The sequence below is a fragment of the Aspergillus multicolor genome, assembly GCF_047715735.1.
Source record: "Aspergillus multicolor strain CBS 133.54 unplaced genomic scaffold BDW74scaffold_29, whole genome shotgun sequence".
Taxonomy (NCBI): domain Eukaryota; kingdom Fungi; phylum Ascomycota; class Eurotiomycetes; order Eurotiales; family Aspergillaceae; genus Aspergillus; species Aspergillus multicolor.
The window spans coordinates 72,969-87,029 of NW_027395980.1; the positions used below are offsets into that span (position 1 = coordinate 72,969).

At 52.5% G+C, this 14,061-nt stretch overlaps 8 protein-coding genes across 8 annotated transcripts; 6 read left to right on the forward strand and 2 right to left on the reverse strand.

Moving 5' to 3' along the window:
• Nucleotides 1-28: 28 nt before the first annotated feature.
• BDW74DRAFT_187218 (Zn(II)2Cys6 transcription factor) lies at nucleotides 29-1,531 on the reverse strand (the record flags this gene model as incomplete). Its single annotated transcript, XM_073731430.1, has 4 exons — nucleotides 29-46; nucleotides 183-803; nucleotides 858-898; nucleotides 946-1,531. The coding sequence occupies 4 exons, from the start codon at nucleotides 1,529-1,531 to the stop codon at nucleotides 29-31; spliced, it is 1,266 nt and encodes a 421-aa protein (XP_073580297.1).
• A 682-nt stretch (nucleotides 1,532-2,213) lies between these two features.
• BDW74DRAFT_159732 (beta tubulin-like) lies at nucleotides 2,214-4,100 on the forward strand. Its single transcript, XM_073725503.1, has 6 exons — nucleotides 2,214-2,260; nucleotides 2,310-2,333; nucleotides 2,392-2,417; nucleotides 2,471-2,512; nucleotides 2,559-3,404; nucleotides 3,460-4,100. The coding sequence occupies exons 1-6, from the start codon at nucleotides 2,249-2,251 to the stop codon at nucleotides 3,860-3,862; spliced, it is 1,353 nt and encodes a 450-aa protein (XP_073580298.1). The 5' UTR covers nucleotides 2,214-2,248; the 3' UTR covers nucleotides 3,863-4,100.
• Nucleotides 4,101-4,364: 264 nt separating this feature from the next.
• BDW74DRAFT_187221 (2EXR domain-containing protein) lies at nucleotides 4,365-5,575 on the forward strand. The gene has a single exon (XM_073731431.1). It carries the CDS (start codon nucleotides 4,426-4,428, stop codon nucleotides 5,362-5,364), a length of 939 nt encoding a protein of 312 aa, XP_073580299.1. The 5' UTR covers nucleotides 4,365-4,425; the 3' UTR covers nucleotides 5,365-5,575.
• A 1,353-nt stretch (nucleotides 5,576-6,928) lies between these two features.
• On the forward strand, nucleotides 6,929-7,987 carry BDW74DRAFT_181584 (uncharacterized protein; the record flags this gene model as incomplete). Its single annotated transcript, XM_073730065.1, has 1 exon — nucleotides 6,929-7,987. The coding sequence occupies one exon, from the start codon at nucleotides 6,929-6,931 to the stop codon at nucleotides 7,985-7,987; it is 1,059 nt and encodes a 352-aa protein (XP_073580300.1).
• A 395-nt stretch (nucleotides 7,988-8,382) lies between these two features.
• On the forward strand, nucleotides 8,383-9,591 carry BDW74DRAFT_170035 (isopenicillin N synthase family dioxygenase; the record flags this gene model as incomplete). The annotated part of the gene is made up of 5 exons (XM_073727095.1): nucleotides 8,383-8,523; nucleotides 8,572-8,679; nucleotides 8,731-9,138; nucleotides 9,183-9,488; nucleotides 9,541-9,591. 5 exons carry the CDS (start codon nucleotides 8,383-8,385, stop codon nucleotides 9,589-9,591), a joined length of 1,014 nt encoding a protein of 337 aa, XP_073580301.1.
• Nucleotides 9,592-9,872: 281 nt separating this feature from the next.
• On the forward strand, nucleotides 9,873-11,233 carry BDW74DRAFT_159738 (uncharacterized protein). The gene is made up of 7 exons (XM_073725504.1): nucleotides 9,873-10,060; nucleotides 10,125-10,212; nucleotides 10,272-10,343; nucleotides 10,397-10,638; nucleotides 10,714-10,805; nucleotides 10,861-11,022; nucleotides 11,084-11,233. Exons 1-7 carry the CDS (start codon nucleotides 9,949-9,951, stop codon nucleotides 11,165-11,167), a joined length of 852 nt encoding a protein of 283 aa, XP_073580302.1. The 5' UTR covers nucleotides 9,873-9,948; the 3' UTR covers nucleotides 11,168-11,233.
• A 636-nt stretch (nucleotides 11,234-11,869) lies between these two features.
• Nucleotides 11,870-12,466, forward strand: BDW74DRAFT_170037 (putative mitochondrial inner membrane protease subunit 1; the record flags this gene model as incomplete). Its single annotated transcript, XM_073727096.1, has 2 exons — nucleotides 11,870-12,235; nucleotides 12,293-12,466. 2 exons carry the CDS (start codon nucleotides 11,870-11,872, stop codon nucleotides 12,464-12,466), a joined length of 540 nt encoding a protein of 179 aa, XP_073580303.1.
• Nucleotides 12,439-13,931, reverse strand: BDW74DRAFT_71245 (mitochondrial 54S ribosomal protein mL38). Its single transcript, XM_073733510.1, has 2 exons — nucleotides 13,376-13,931; nucleotides 12,439-13,328 (listed from the first exon to the last, which is right to left on the reverse strand). The coding sequence occupies exons 1-2, from the start codon at nucleotides 13,905-13,907 to the stop codon at nucleotides 12,601-12,603; spliced, it is 1,260 nt and encodes a 419-aa protein (XP_073580304.1). The 5' UTR covers nucleotides 13,908-13,931; the 3' UTR covers nucleotides 12,439-12,600.
• Nucleotides 13,932-14,061: the final 130 nt, after the last annotated feature.

Below are 14,061 nucleotides of genomic sequence, written 5' to 3' on the forward strand. Positions count from 1 at the left end.
AGTAAAGCAGGTGGCTCGCTATCACAGTTTAGATAGCAACCTCTTCCTAGATCCCAAAATTGACGCAAAAAGTCCACGGTCTGTGGAAATATGTCCGTTCTCCAAGTTTTGTGTATGAGGCGTAGTCGAGCTAAGATAATACATTGATGGATAGGGGCCACAGCATGAAAGCCTGTGATAACCAACGGCCAGGCTAGAAGACCGTTTGAGGGAGAATCGGGTGGTAAAGTCTCCAGTTTGGCGACAAAGCAGTTGACAATGTACTGTATCTCCGCGGCTCGTGGAGACATCAGCGGATCAATGGTTTGCTTGACATAGATGAGACATGCACAACGATAAAGTTCGTACATAATCCTGTCCTCTTGAGAGTAGTCAGCCTGGCCGATGGATCCCGGCATTGGGTCACTCTGTTCGTGTATATTGAGCGATTTTTGATTTATTGTATCGCAAGCCAACTGGGACTCTATATCTGCTAATTCGGCTAGCACCGTCCCAGACATGCGAGGCGAGTCTTTTGCCAGCCTCGTAATCCGGAATATGGTGATGATCAATTTCTGCGATGAGCCTAGGAGCAGGCTTCGAGTGGTGCAGTAGTCAATGGAGTCAAGAACCTGAGCAGCCAGGTCCATAATGAGGCTCGACCCATGAGAGAAAGCCGTCAAAGAGAAGAAGTAGCAGAATACTTCGAGCAGGAATGCTCGTAAATCAGGATCTGGAGGCGCGAGGCATATTCTCTGCTGCAAAAGAAAGGCTGCGGCATTGAGGTGAGGAAGTAATCGGCTTGTGTCGGAGAAGTTGTGAGTCTGTCTGTGTCAGTTGATATGCTATACTTCGGGTAGTGGGGCTGAGAGGCATACTTCGTGAACGCATAGCAAAAGAACTGCGAGAACAATATCATCTGGCCACGTCAGTTCGATTCAGTGAGGCCACGGTCTCTATACATACCTGATGCACAGGTCTGGGTAGATGAAGACAGCTCTTCACTAATAGCAGTCCGCAGTCCAGCCACGGCCTTGCCGTATAGCTCAAGCGCAATCATTCTCAGCTCCGGCTCCTCCATCTCATATTTCATTAGATCCCCGGCCGCCACGGCCAACAGGCAGTCCATTGTCAGAGTCTGGCCCAGTGCCGTTGGTACAACATGGCGTAGAAACTGACTTCTCCGTCGGCCAGGGCTGATGGACATCCATAGCGGACTGCATTCCGTAAAATGAGCCAAAAGGCGACATAGGATAGGCCGACTAGGCACAGCAAATACCGTCACCATGCCATCCAACTCCTGTGGAATAGCCGCGCCTCTTGGCCAGAACCGGGTCTGATGAGCCCGGCGTCTGGGGCGACGAGATGCGGGATATACATTGTCGACCCATTGGCAGGATAATTGGTTCCTAGCACAGCCTCCACAGATGGGGTGGATTTCATCGCATTTCTTCTTGCGGCGACGGCAGGTGACGCAGCCAGTCTTCGACCTTTGAGTAGTTTGTCTCACAAGTGCGTATCCGGTTGGATTCTGCTGGCTGTCATCGGTCATAGCTGGCCAGTGTGTATTCCATCTTGTGCGTGGTGTTATGCTGGAGATAACGGGGAAGGAGCTGAGCTGACTCAGCGAGGTCACGTGGCTGTGAATGATCGCTGATGGCCTCAAGGCTCAGGCACCAAGGCGGGGCGCCAATTTTCTTGTCACTTTCTCCTCCTGCACCCAAAATATGATCAGCCAATTGATGGAGACCAGCATATTTCTCAATGGCAACGGCTCTCTGTCAGATGCATCTTACGATACTAACGGCCATTAGACAGCAGAATTTGCAGCCCCTTGCTGGGGACGATTGGCGACGACGATCATCCTGACCGTCAACAAAGAACCTCAAACTAAGTTGCTCCACCGGCCATCGTAGTGACAATCGGAGCACAAACCGTCCGTCTGTTTACACTTCCCAGGGTCTAGCACGGACCAAAGACAATCAATGCCCGTGGGTAGCGGTGTGATTGTCGAACTGATCTCCAATTTTTGGTCCGCAGCCAGCGCACAATTCTGTCTCTCCGATGCCGACTCCGACTGGCCCCAAGCCTTTCTTAGCGAGCTAGCGATCTCTATCAGGCGTCTAGGCCTGATCTGGCCGGGGTAGCTCGATCCAGTTAGGTACCACTGCAGAGCGCGCCTCAACTGAATTTCCACCGTTCTCTCTCTCCTCTCTCTTCCCTCTCCCAACTCCCCTCAACACATCCCCATCCACCCCCAAACCTCAAAATGCGTGAGATTGTGCGTTTTTCCGGCGGCAACAATTGGTTTTCTCGCTAATCTTCATCAGGTCCACCTCCAAACCGGCCAGTGTGTAAGTCTACCGATCTCCGATCCAAAATCCTCACGGTGCTGAAATCTCGCTCCTTCAGGGTAACCAGATTGGTTCTGCCTTCTGGTAAGTCTCCTAGCACTCATCCGTCTCTGTTCTTTTCTCTGACGTTCTTGCAGGCAGACCATCATCGGCGAGCATGGCCTTGACCCCTCCGGCATGTTAGTGGCCCGATCCCGTCCTCTCTTCCCCTCTAACACAACCTAGCTACACCGGCGACGATGACCTCCAGCTCGAGCGGATGAACGTCTACTTCAACGAAGCCGGCGGCAAGAAATACGTCCCCCGCGCGGTCCTCATCGATCTCGAACCCGGCACCATGGACTCCCTCCGCTCCGGCCCCAACGGCGCCCTCTACCGCCCCGATAACTTCATCTACGGACAATCCAGCGCCGGAAACAACTGGGCCAAGGGACACTATACCGAGGGTGCAGAGCTGGTCGACCAGGTCGTGGACGTTGTTCGTCGCGAAGCGGAGAACTGTGACTGCCTGCAGGGATTCCAGGTGACACACTCCCTGGGAGGAGGAACCGGCTCTGGAATGGGCACGCTGCTCATCTCTAAGATCCGCGAGGAGTTTCCGGACCGCATGATGGCGACCTTCTCCGTCATGCCGTCACCCAAGGTCTCTGATACAGTCGTGGAACCCTACAACGCCACGCTGTCGGTCCACCAACTGGTCGAGCACTCCGATGAGACCTTCTGTCTGGACAACGACGCCCTGTACGACATTTGCATGCGCACGCTCAAGCTGTCGTCTCCTTCGTACGGCGATCTCAACCACCTGGTGTCCACCGTCATGTCCGGTATCACTGTCAGTCTGCGCTTCCCCGGCCAGCTGAACTCCGATCTGCGCAAGCTGGCCGTCAACATGGTCCCCTTCCCCCGTCTGCATTTCTTCATGGTCGGCTTCGCGCCCTTGACTAGCCGCAGCTCGTCGACTTTCCGCAACGTGTCCGTCCCCGAGCTCACGCAGCAAATGTTTGACACCCGCAACATGATGACCGCCGCCAACTACCAGAACGGCCGTTTCCTGACTTGCTCTACCCTTTTGTACGTCTATCCTCTCTTTCAACATCATACCAGATAAATACTAACTAGATAACAGCCGCGGAAAGGTTTCCATGAAAGAAGTCGAAGACCAAATGCGCAACATGCAAAACAAGTACTCCTCCTACTTCGTCGAATGGATCCCCTCGAACGTGCAGACGGCGCTGTGTTCCGTACCCCCCAAGGGCCTGAAGATGGCGGCGACATTCGTCGGCAACTCCACCTCCGTCCAGGAACTCTTCGGCCGCGTCAGCAACCAGTTCACCGCCATGTTCCGCCGCAAGGCCTTCTTGCACTGGTACACCGGCGAGGGTATGGATGAGATGGAGTTTACTGAGGCCGAGAGCAACATGAATGACCTCATGAGCGAGTACCAGCAGTACCAGGAGGCTACGATTTCGGATGGTGAGGGTGAGGGCTATGAGCAGGAGGAGGGCGTTGAGTATGAGCAGGAGGAGTAGATGGTGCCTTTTGGTAGCTATCGCCCTTTTGGTACCTTGTGCTTCTACCCTACCGTGCTTTGGTTGGCTTGGACCGAGGATTGGTCTTGGTCGTCCTTGGGCTTATCTTCTTACAATCATTTACTAGCTGTCGCTTGGTGACTCTCATGAGCAGCTAGATCCCAAAACTACTACAGATACAGAATAATCTCTTTGACTTTATGTCAATGGCAATAAAATACCCCAGCTCAAGAATGAATCCGCGCTCCGTCCATCCCACGTCGTTGGCGATGCGTAGAACTTCACATAAAATGAGTATCACTATCACTTAGCGCTTAGGCCTGAACCGTGACTGACGCCCACCTCAGCTGCAAGCGAGGCGCCAATCCTTCTAGCGTATAGGAGCCGCAGCCATTGAACGAACTAGGATCCTTCGCGGGGGCCAAACAATGTTTATTTACTCGACCTCAGCTGGGCGCTGCTTAGACCCTCTGTCCTCTTCTCCAAACACTCCGAAACCACTGCATTCTTCAATCGATTTCCCTAATCTACCGTAACAAATCAAGCAGCATACTCAAAACACCATGCCCCCCTCAACCCTTCCAACTAATCCTCCAGAAACATTCACACTCTTCCCCTCCCTCCCAGCCGAACTCCGCCTCCAGATTTGGTCTTCCGCTCTACACAACACCCTCTCACTCCAACGCACGGTATCCATATCCTGCACGCGCATACTGCACCCAACTACTCGGCGCCGGATCGCGGAGTCGTTCTCGTCGAGTACACCAAGTCCAGCGCTGCTCTTCGTAAATCGCGAGTCGAGAAACGAATCCTTGAAGGTGTGGAGAGCAAGTTTTCTGGATTTACCGGAGCAGCCGCAGGTTGAGTTTGAGGGGGTTACTACGGTTAGAGGGGATGCCGATGGGCACCAGGATGAAAATGATGCTGGGGACAGGAATGGAGATGAGAGCCAGGGCCAAAACGATCCACCACCAGAGAAAGAGCAGAAGGCTCAGCCGAGGCCAATCTACATCGCCTACACACACGAAACGCTGCATCTGCGCGAAGACGTGCTCCCCTACATCCCCGAGGCCGAGGTGTGTCTTATAGAACGCATGGCCGTGGACGTCGCGGACGTGCATTACTTCGGGCATTTCTATCTTGATATTCTTCGGCGGATGGGGAGGTTAAGGAAGATTGATCTTGTGGTGGGAGTCTCGGATAGCGAGCGTTTGGTTGCTGAATGGGATGACGGGCACAGCGATGGGGATGGCCATGGGAACGTTGGGGGCGTAGAGGGGTGGGATGAAGATAGGAGGTTCTTCCGGGGCATTGAACTGCTCCGCGATGAGGTGAGGGAGATGAGGGAGGCGCATCAAGACTGGGATTGTCCGGAGGTCAGGATTGTGGTAAGGCATGACGGGCGTGTGCTGGGTGCCATTAAGGGCGGGAAGATGGAGGACGAGGAGGATGAGGACGTTGGAGCTTCTGGTCTTGAGTCCGGGCTATGGTATCATGTGTAGGTGATATTGAAAGCTGCTTGATGAACTTGGTAGAAAAGCACGTCCAATTGAACATTTTGGCTGGACAACTATCAAACACTTTTCGACTCGTCACTTAGCAGCTGCAGCAGCTGTTTGAACAACAGGACAAATATAATCTGCACTGTTACTTTGAAAGCCCAGCTACGTTACCTAAGGTAAGGCACCTGGGCCATAGCTCACTCCTCAACTTGAGGGGATCGAGCTAACCCTGAACAGTGACATAGATTATGCCACTGTTCTCTTCACCGCGTCTATACATTATAGACGACGTGATTCAGATTCAAGGGCAATCGATTGCTCTTGGAACCCTGATGCTAATGTCGGCACGAAATTCGTGCCGTTGTTTCGCTTCGGCTGCTGCCAAATATGCAGAAATCGAGCAAAGACATCAGATCAGATGTCTAGTCCATCAACCGCCTTAATCTTATCAAGCAAAGCTGTTGGTCTAGTGCATATCTAATGCACTCCTCTCTTGCCACCTGTGTGGTGTTTGATAGGAGAATAACAAGCTTCGGTCTCATCCCAGTTCCTGCCAGAGTTGATCCGCACAGCTCCCACAATAGCTTCGACTTCTGTCGCGAGGTCATGCGTATATTGTCTACCGTGCGGATATAGAAAGTCGGGCTCAATAAACTCGTTGAACCCGGCGCTTCTAGCTTCGTCAGCCATTTCGCGGTTGCTACCCTAGTGCTATATTTCATAGCTTCCACTTTCTGAAGTCATCAGCACATTTTCAGGCCGCTTGCAGCGTCGTGGCAACCATACCGCAGCTAAGCCGGGGTGTCCGATACCAGATGTCTAGGAGTAGCATCCCAACGACCTTGTCGCCGAGCATGCCCAAGCGTTTATTCTCGGGTTGCTTTACAGCACTCAAGGATGCTGTGGTTTCGGAAAGTGTATCCGATGTACGTTTCGACGTACGCTTCAGGGTTGTCGTGGGCGGCCATTTCTCAGTATATTGTGAGAAAAATGAATTGCAGGTTCGTCTCTCCTTTGGGGGGCAACCGGGGTATAAATCTCGGGTTGTCTGGGCACTACTTCGATCAATCAGTCCACCAGGTTAGTTTCAAACTTTCCACGCCACTGGTAGCCCAGAGATCAAGTGGATAGGCTTTGCAGTTCTGCGCCGCTTGCATCAACGACCTGGTCATATAATAGCTTTTCGTATCGTATCGTCAATATCTTGGTTGAACCACTGATTCGTTCGTCAGGGCGCCAAGGGCAAGGTGATAGCGGGTGTCGATTAAAGCAGTATCTTGATTGCATGGCCACTGCTGGGGAAAGAATGCGTATATGCCGTAACCCTTTGACTGTCCATATGTCATCAATAAGCAGAAACGGACCTTTTCGCCTCATATGCAGTGACTGTCGAGTTGGTGTATCACTGTATCCATGGTGGCTTGTGCGACATGTGTGTTACCTAGACAGCAGCTGAGCAAGCGGGGATGGATTTCAACCGAAGCCCGCCTTCGCTTTGGCTCAAGCGAAACAAGATCTCCAGTCTGGATTTCCCCATCTCTGGTCTTCAAACCTCTGCCGCAAGATGGTGGTTGCAAAGTCTACACCTTCCGTCCAAGCAGACGATGAATGGTCCCCCCTCAAGTCCATCATCGTCGGCCGGGCAGGGAAAGCATGTTTTCCCAACGCTCCTCGGCAAATGATCGAGGCAACAATGTCTCCGGAGCATGTGCACCTGTTCAAACCTTATGCCCCGTTCGAAGAAGCCCTAGTCGCCAAGGCAGAAGCCGAACTAGACTGTTTCGCAGCTATCCTCAAGGAAGCCGGGGTTCACGTCGTTAGACCACCGCCAGGGATCGACTGGCTAGCGCTGGGTGGTTACACCGGGGCAATGCCACGCGATGGGCTCATGAGTGTCGGGAACACCCTGATCGAGGCTTGCTTTGCGTGGCCCTGCCGCGACCGTGAGATTGAGGTTGCGTATGCAGGTATTCTGGGCGATCTAGCGAAGGACAGCCGGGTGAAGATTGTGCGGCGTCCCAAGCACACTTTTACCCATTCCTTGCTCGCTGGCGATAGCTCGAAAAGTGGCTGCTATGTAATCAACAACAGCCGTCCTGCCTTTGACACAGCCGACTTCATGCGCTTTGGCCGGATTATTCTTGGACAGCTCAGCCATGTCACCAATCAGGCGGGCGTTGACTATGTCCAGGAGCATTTACCGACAGGGTACAAGATCGAGCTTCTGGAGGTCAATGACCCGCAGGCCATGCACATAGATGCTACTATCCTCCCTCTCCGTGAGGGGCTGCTGGTTTACCACCCAGAAAAGGTGACAGAGGCTGCCTTGCGCAAGCATCAAGTGCTAGCGGGATGGGATCTCCAAGCGTATCCCTTTACTCCAATCGAGTGTGATGATCCACCGTCTTATATGTCGAGTCCGTGGCTGTGTCTTAATGCTCTTGTCCTAGACGGGAGGAGGATTGTGGTCGAGGCAAGTGACCAGAAAACAGCGCAGTGGCTTGAGTCCCTAGGCATGGAGTGCGTTCCTTGCGCTTTCAAGCATGTCAACAGTATCGGCGGCTCTTTCCATTGCGCCACTGTAGACCTGGTTAGGGAAGCTGTGAATGATCAGCGCCGATAGACACTAGTTTGTCTTGTTTCTCTAGAAAGAGACGCCTCAATCTCAACATAAATGCCGGCTTTTCTTCTCAAAGCTTCGTTGTGTATGGTCAACATTAACATCTGTGAGCTATCAGTAATGAGACAAGTTTGCCCATTCCAGTTTGGTCTTGAGCCCTCTTTGGTTAAGACCCATATGCTTTGGACCTTATCATCCGTAGTTGGCGCATCAATTGTTGCTAGGATGAGAGTTGTGCAGTCATTCTGTGACCCTGAGAGACGTCAAAATGTCTCTTGGAGTCCAATCCAGCCACACATGCGGGGAAGGAACAACTGACGTAAGCTGCACTGTTATCTCTATTCAACAGCAACTTCACAGATAAACTCGTCTAGTCTTCAAGAACCCTTGCTGACACGATGGCCTCCCAGGAGGCTGACTTTGATAGTATTCCCATCGTTGATCTATCCACATTAGTCAGTCCTCATGCCCACGAGCGCCAGAAGCTTGCCGACCTCGTCAGCAGGGCCTGCACGGAGGTTGGCTTCTTTTATATCATAGTTTGTACCAGAAGATTTGTATAGAGAAGGCGTAGCTAACACCCGCAGAACCATGGAATTCCTGGTGAACTCATTGACCGCACTTTTGAGGCTGCCCGAAAGTTCTTTGCCATGAACGAGGAGCAGAAGATGAGCTGCTATTTGGGGAAATCAAAAGTGCGACTAACATCCCAAAAGTCGACGAGGTCAGGAGTCTGACTGTGACAGAACTTCCGCGGCTACAGCCCCTTGTACGGCGAGAAGGCATCCAACCCAGAACTCGAAGAACCAGAGCACGGAGCTTTGTCCGAGGCGTTCGACATCGGATACGAACTCGCTGGTGATCTCCGAAAAGGCCCCGATGACCCGCCTCCCCAAGATGGGTATGGACTACACGGGGACAATCAATGGCCGGATGAGCGTCTTCTCCCTGGTTTCCGGGGTGTCTATCTTGATTACTTCTCTCAGGTCCTTGAGCTTTCCAGAAAGCTAATCCGGATTCTTGCGCTCGCCCTTGACCAAAAAGAGGACTTCTTCGATTCGGCGGTGGAATATCCAGGCGTGGCTTCGAGGATGCTGCATTACCCGCCTCAGCCGATAGAAGGGAAAGGGATTCCAGGACAGGCTGCTCACACGGTAAGACACTTCTCACCTCTTGGATGTCCCACTAACGCTCGAAGGACTGGGAGTGCTTCACAATCCTAGCGCAAGACCATGTTCCAGGTCTGCAGGTTCACAACAACCAGGGGAAATGGGTGCTCGCGCCGCCAATTCCGGGCACTCTGGTCGTCAACATCGCGGATTGCCTTTCCACCTGGTCGAATTTTCGGTTCAAGTCGACTGTCCACCGTGTCGTTAATCTAACGGGATTAGAACGGTATTCGATCCCGTTTTTCTTTGGCGTGGACTATAACACCACGATTTCGATCATGGAGAACTTGTTTTCAGGCGAGAAACCTAGCAGAGAGCCGTTTACGGCTGGTGAAGTAAGTGCTTCCATCCACAGAGTTGGAAGAGATTTTAGCTAATCATCAGCAGTATGTGCATCGGAAGCTGTCGAATGGGTATATTGGGTATGAAGGCGAGTGAGTAGACAAGAAAACATGATACTCCGTCTCAATATATATTTGCTTCATGTTCAGGTTTCCTGTTGGAACAGCGAGCACCCTTCCAATCAACTCGATTAGATAAAGATTGCAAAGCTCAGTCAAGGATCAAGGAGTATAATGAAAACTTTCGATGATCCCATAGACGAAGTCTAGATCAAAACCCACAAAAGATAAACATCGTGGTAGATCACCTGACCAGCAGCCTATGAGGTCATCCCCATTTCCACGCTCAAGGTGGAAATAACGGAGTTAAAAGACAAGCAGCCATCCAACCTCCAAAACACCCCGCATTATTAATGTTAAGTTTACCATCATCCAAGCCTTACCATACTTGCTGATGAGCTTCACACGCGCCACAAGGCTATTCCACAAGGTCCTCTCCCGTCCTCTGAAACCGACACTGCCGCATCCGCAATATAGAACCATGCATGTCCAATCGCTGCCTATGTGTAAGCTCACCACCAATTGCCGTAATATCTTCATCAACCACATGAAATCTGACGGGCTTTGCAGGGACCGGGAAGGGCAACAACTATGCCTACCTGGTAACAGACGAGCCAACGAAGCAGTCGGTCATCATTGACCCTGCTAACCCGCCAGAGTAAGCTCCCGAGGTCTAATAACTGTGTTCGAGGTGCGACAACTGCTCAAGTGAATCAGGGTCGTTCCCGAACTCGAGTCACAAACGAAAGCCGGGAAGATTAGCCTTACGGCTATCGTAAACACACATCAGTATGTCTCCACCAAATCCCCCTCTCCATCAATGTATTAACGTTGGTTGCCAGTCACTGGGACCACGCGGGCGGCAACAACGAGGTCTTAAAGAGGTTCAAAGTCCCCGTCATCGGCGGTAAAGAGTGTCAGTCCGTTACCAAGACGCCATCCCACGGGGAGACCTTCAGGATCGGCGAGCGCATCTCCGTGACGGCGCTGCATACGCCGTGCCACACGCAGGACAGCATCTGCTATTTTATGCAGGATGGCGAGCAGAAGGTTGTTTTCACAGGAGATACGCTCTTCATTGGCGGTGCGTACCAACTTTTCCTGCGTTTCTTTTTATATGAGAGCAAGAGAAGAGAATAAGGAAGCTAACGCTATCCAGGATGCGGCCGATTCTTCGAAGGCACAGCGCCGGAAATGCACAAGGCGCTGAACGAGACGCTGGCGTCGCTGCCGGATGACACGCAGGTCTACGTATGTTCCACGCTCCTCTTTCTCTCGAAAAATGGACTAATGTAGGACCCTACAGCCCGGCCACGAATACACCAAGGGCAACGTCAAGTTCTGCCTCGAGGTGTCGCAGTCCGAGCCCATCAAGAAGCTCCAGGCGTTTGCGGACGCGAACCAGCAGACGCAGGGAAAGTTCACGATTGGCGATGAGAAGCTTCATAATGTCTTTATGCGCGTCAACGTAAGTCATCTCGTCGCTTTCACAACGCGTATCCAAGAAAAAGACTAAGAAATCGCACCAGGACCCCGAGATCCAAAAGAAAACAGGCAAGACCGATCCCGTCGAGGTTATGGCTGCCCTGCGGGAGATGAAGAACGCTATGTAAACAAGCTTAGGATACTGAAACTGAACAAATTGGATGAAAAAATAATGTCATTGAATATTGATACAACAGAATCTACAATAGATAACAGTTTGTCTCCCGTCTTACCACCCAGCCTCCCATTCCCATAGCTAAATGGGGTCCAAGCCGGGCTATCGTTCAGGGACTCTGGCACGAGGCCAGATATGTGCATGTTCATCTTGCTTCACTGTCCACACTCACGCGCTCTGGTGTTGAATTTCGGCAGCGGTGAGCTCTAGCAATTTTAGAAGCGATTGAGCGGAAACAAAAACAAAACAAGCAGAAAACAGAAACAGAAACAGAGGTCTACGAAGGGTAAAGATTGTTGAGAGCAGTGACACTGAGAGAATCAGGGCTGCATTAAGCACCTGGATCTCACCAGGTCAAAGGCAGCTCGAGCACCATCGATTTCAATGTCGTGGTTGTTGGATCCCAAAACTGAGATCGCGGGCAGTTGAAGAAAGGAAAAGAAAACCCGCGCCTGCAGAGAATTTAAAGCCTGTCCCCCATCACGTGACATCTATCTACCTCCGGCTCCGCTCCGACAGCTTCATCCAAATCTACATCAGCTCACTCAAGCTCAAGCTCAAGCTCGCGCAAACATCCCCTCTCAAGCCATTAATGCAATGATCCACGCACGCCCTCAAAGTCAATTCCCTCCGTCATAAAACCAACACCACCGCCATGCCAAAACCCGACCTCCTCCGCCTCTTCGCCCTCCACAGCAGCACAATCTTTAGCCCGCGAACCCTCTACTACAGCGCGGGAACATTTTGCGCAAGCCTGCTATTCTGGGACAATGTATTGATGTGGCAAGGCGCCGGCGGACCGTCAATGTACCCGACCTTCGAAATGCGCGGGGACGTGCTGTTGATCTCGAAGCTGCACAAGCACGGGCGCGGGATCGGCGTCGGCGACGTGGTGCGCTTCTACCATCCGAGCTTTGTGGGCGTGCATGCGTGCAAGCGCGTTATTGGGATGCCGGGGGATTTTGTGTGTCGTGATGAGGCGCTTGATGATGGGGTTGGGGGTAATGGGGAGATGATTCGGGTATGTTCTGGGCTTTGTTTTGCGGGTCAATCGGTCGGCTAATTTTGTTGGTGATAGGTACCGGAAGGACATGTTTTCGTGGCGGGGGATAATCTGCCGTGGTCGAGGGATTCGAGGACGTTTGGGCCGCTGCCAATGGGATTGATTAATGGGAAGGTTATTGGGAGGATTTGGCCGCTGTCGAGGTTCAAGTGGGTGGATAATACGCTGAAGCCGGCTGAGACGGCTTGAAACGAGTGCGATGCGTTCTGCATAACATGCATTATGGGAGTTTGGAGTTTGAATTGTTGGCTTGGCTGAAGGTTACTATATTCATACATATGGTTGTACAATACATCTAGAAAGAAAGATAGAACAGAGACTGATCACCCGCGCATGGTGACGGGGTTTCTCCTCTTGTAGGGCAAGGCCTCGCTCCTCTTGCGCCGGAGCTCCATGTCCGCCAGAGGGAAGCCAATCTCCTGCATGACATCGCGGGTGTCCTGGTCCCAAATGGTTCGGAAGAGGTGTGCTCCGATGGGCTTGAGGTGGTAGCGGGCTTGTAATGTACGGAGGAGCATGTTGTTGCGGTCGGTCTCCTTGGCCTTGACGGTCGCGAAGTCCAGGGGTGTGTTGTCCTTTTGCTCCATGATGAAGACCGACAGTCGGTGGTACGGACTTCCCTTCTGGGCAACCGGAGGAAGCCAAGGCAGGACGACCTGAGACTCTGTCGACAGCTGGGTGAGGTCGACCTTGGTGTTGAGAGCCGAGATGGGGATGTTGACGGCGAGGTAGTGCATCATGTAATCGAAGGTATCCACTGCGACGTTGGGAACATCGGAGTCCACGACAGCAATTGTTACCAGCCTGTTTTCAGCGTCGAATGGCTGGATGTCGAGTTTGGGGGCGACGCTGCTGGTCTGAGAGTTGACAAACTCTCCAGGTGGCACAGCTTTACGGCCAAAGTAGAGCTTGGTGTCGACAATTGGGTCGCAGTGGGGAAGGACGTCCGGGATGACTTTCATTTGGGTGATTCGCTGGACGATAATCTTGCGGCGGTACTCTTTCCATTTCTGCTCGGCGAGGTAGCGGTAGATAGGTTTGCTCATGTCACCTAAGCAGTAAGCATCTGATCAACGGAGAAAATATGCAGTCGCTTACCATCTCCATCCTCAAACTTCTTCTTCACGAGAGGGTCGTTGATGTCGGCGAGAACCTTGAGTCTCTCAAGATGTAACTCTAATGCGCGTAGTCGCGAGTGGTTCGAGTGGTTTGTTCGCTGCTCCTCCGGCAGAGCCTGAATCTTCGCGATTTTCTCGGCGGTCGCTGCGATCTCCTTCAACTTCTCATCTCGGTCCGACAGCAAGACCTTGCGGGCCTCCTGGAAGCATTGGTATGGCAGCTGTTCGAAAGGCAAGCTGGGTGCACCCTGTAACGCGGCACGACGTCGACGAGAACCAATTGGCAGGATACCCTGTCGCATCAGCCTCCGCTCCAAACGGGGACTTGACACCAATGCTGGGTCTGGCGATTTGTGAAAGGCCTGTTTCGGCGTCTCGGCCTGGGCTTCCTCCTGGACAGCGGCCGTTGTCTGGAAGGCGCGCGTCTGCAGCTGAACGCTGGAAATGCCTCTAACTGAAGATTTCGAGAAGCATTGGATGATTGGCCTGGAGGCCCGCTCGCAATGGGCCATTGTTCCTGGAGATGGGCGTTCGGGGTGTAGTGTGGAGGAGACGGTCGACTTGTTCCGGATGATGAGGAACTCTGGCCGGGCACTTTTTTTTCCAGTGCCAAGCCTCCCGTTAGTGCCAACCACCGCCTCGAATTTGGCTGTTTCAATCGTCGGC

Bases quoted from the DNA above. Each gene is read 5' to 3' on its own strand.
- BDW74DRAFT_159732 (XM_073725503.1), top strand. The intron at 2,334-2,391 runs GTAAGTCTACCG...TCGCTCCTTCAG, and splicing joins ACCTCCAAACCGGCCAGTGT to GGTAACCAGATTGGTTCTGC. The intron at 2,418-2,470 runs GTAAGTCTCCTA...ACGTTCTTGCAG, and splicing joins CAGATTGGTTCTGCCTTCTG to GCAGACCATCATCGGCGAGC.
- BDW74DRAFT_187221 (XM_073731431.1), top strand. From the start codon at position 4,426: ATGCCCCCCTCAACCCTTCCAACTAATCCTCCAGAAACATTCACACTC.
- BDW74DRAFT_159738 (XM_073725504.1), top strand. From the start codon at position 9,949: ATGAGCTTCACACGCGCCACAAGGCTATTCCACAAGGTCCTCTCCCGT. The intron at 10,806-10,860 runs GTATGTTCCACG...AGGACCCTACAG, and splicing joins CGGATGACACGCAGGTCTAC to CCCGGCCACGAATACACCAA. The intron at 11,023-11,083 runs GTAAGTCATCTC...AAATCGCACCAG, and splicing joins ATGTCTTTATGCGCGTCAAC to GACCCCGAGATCCAAAAGAA.
- BDW74DRAFT_71245 (XM_073733510.1), bottom strand. From the start codon at position 13,907: ATGGCCCATTGCGAGCGGGCCTCCAGGCCAATCATCCAATGCTTCTCG. The intron at 13,329-13,375 runs GTAAGCGACTGC...CTTACTGCTTAG, and splicing joins GAAGTTTGAGGATGGAGATG to GTGACATGAGCAAACCTATC.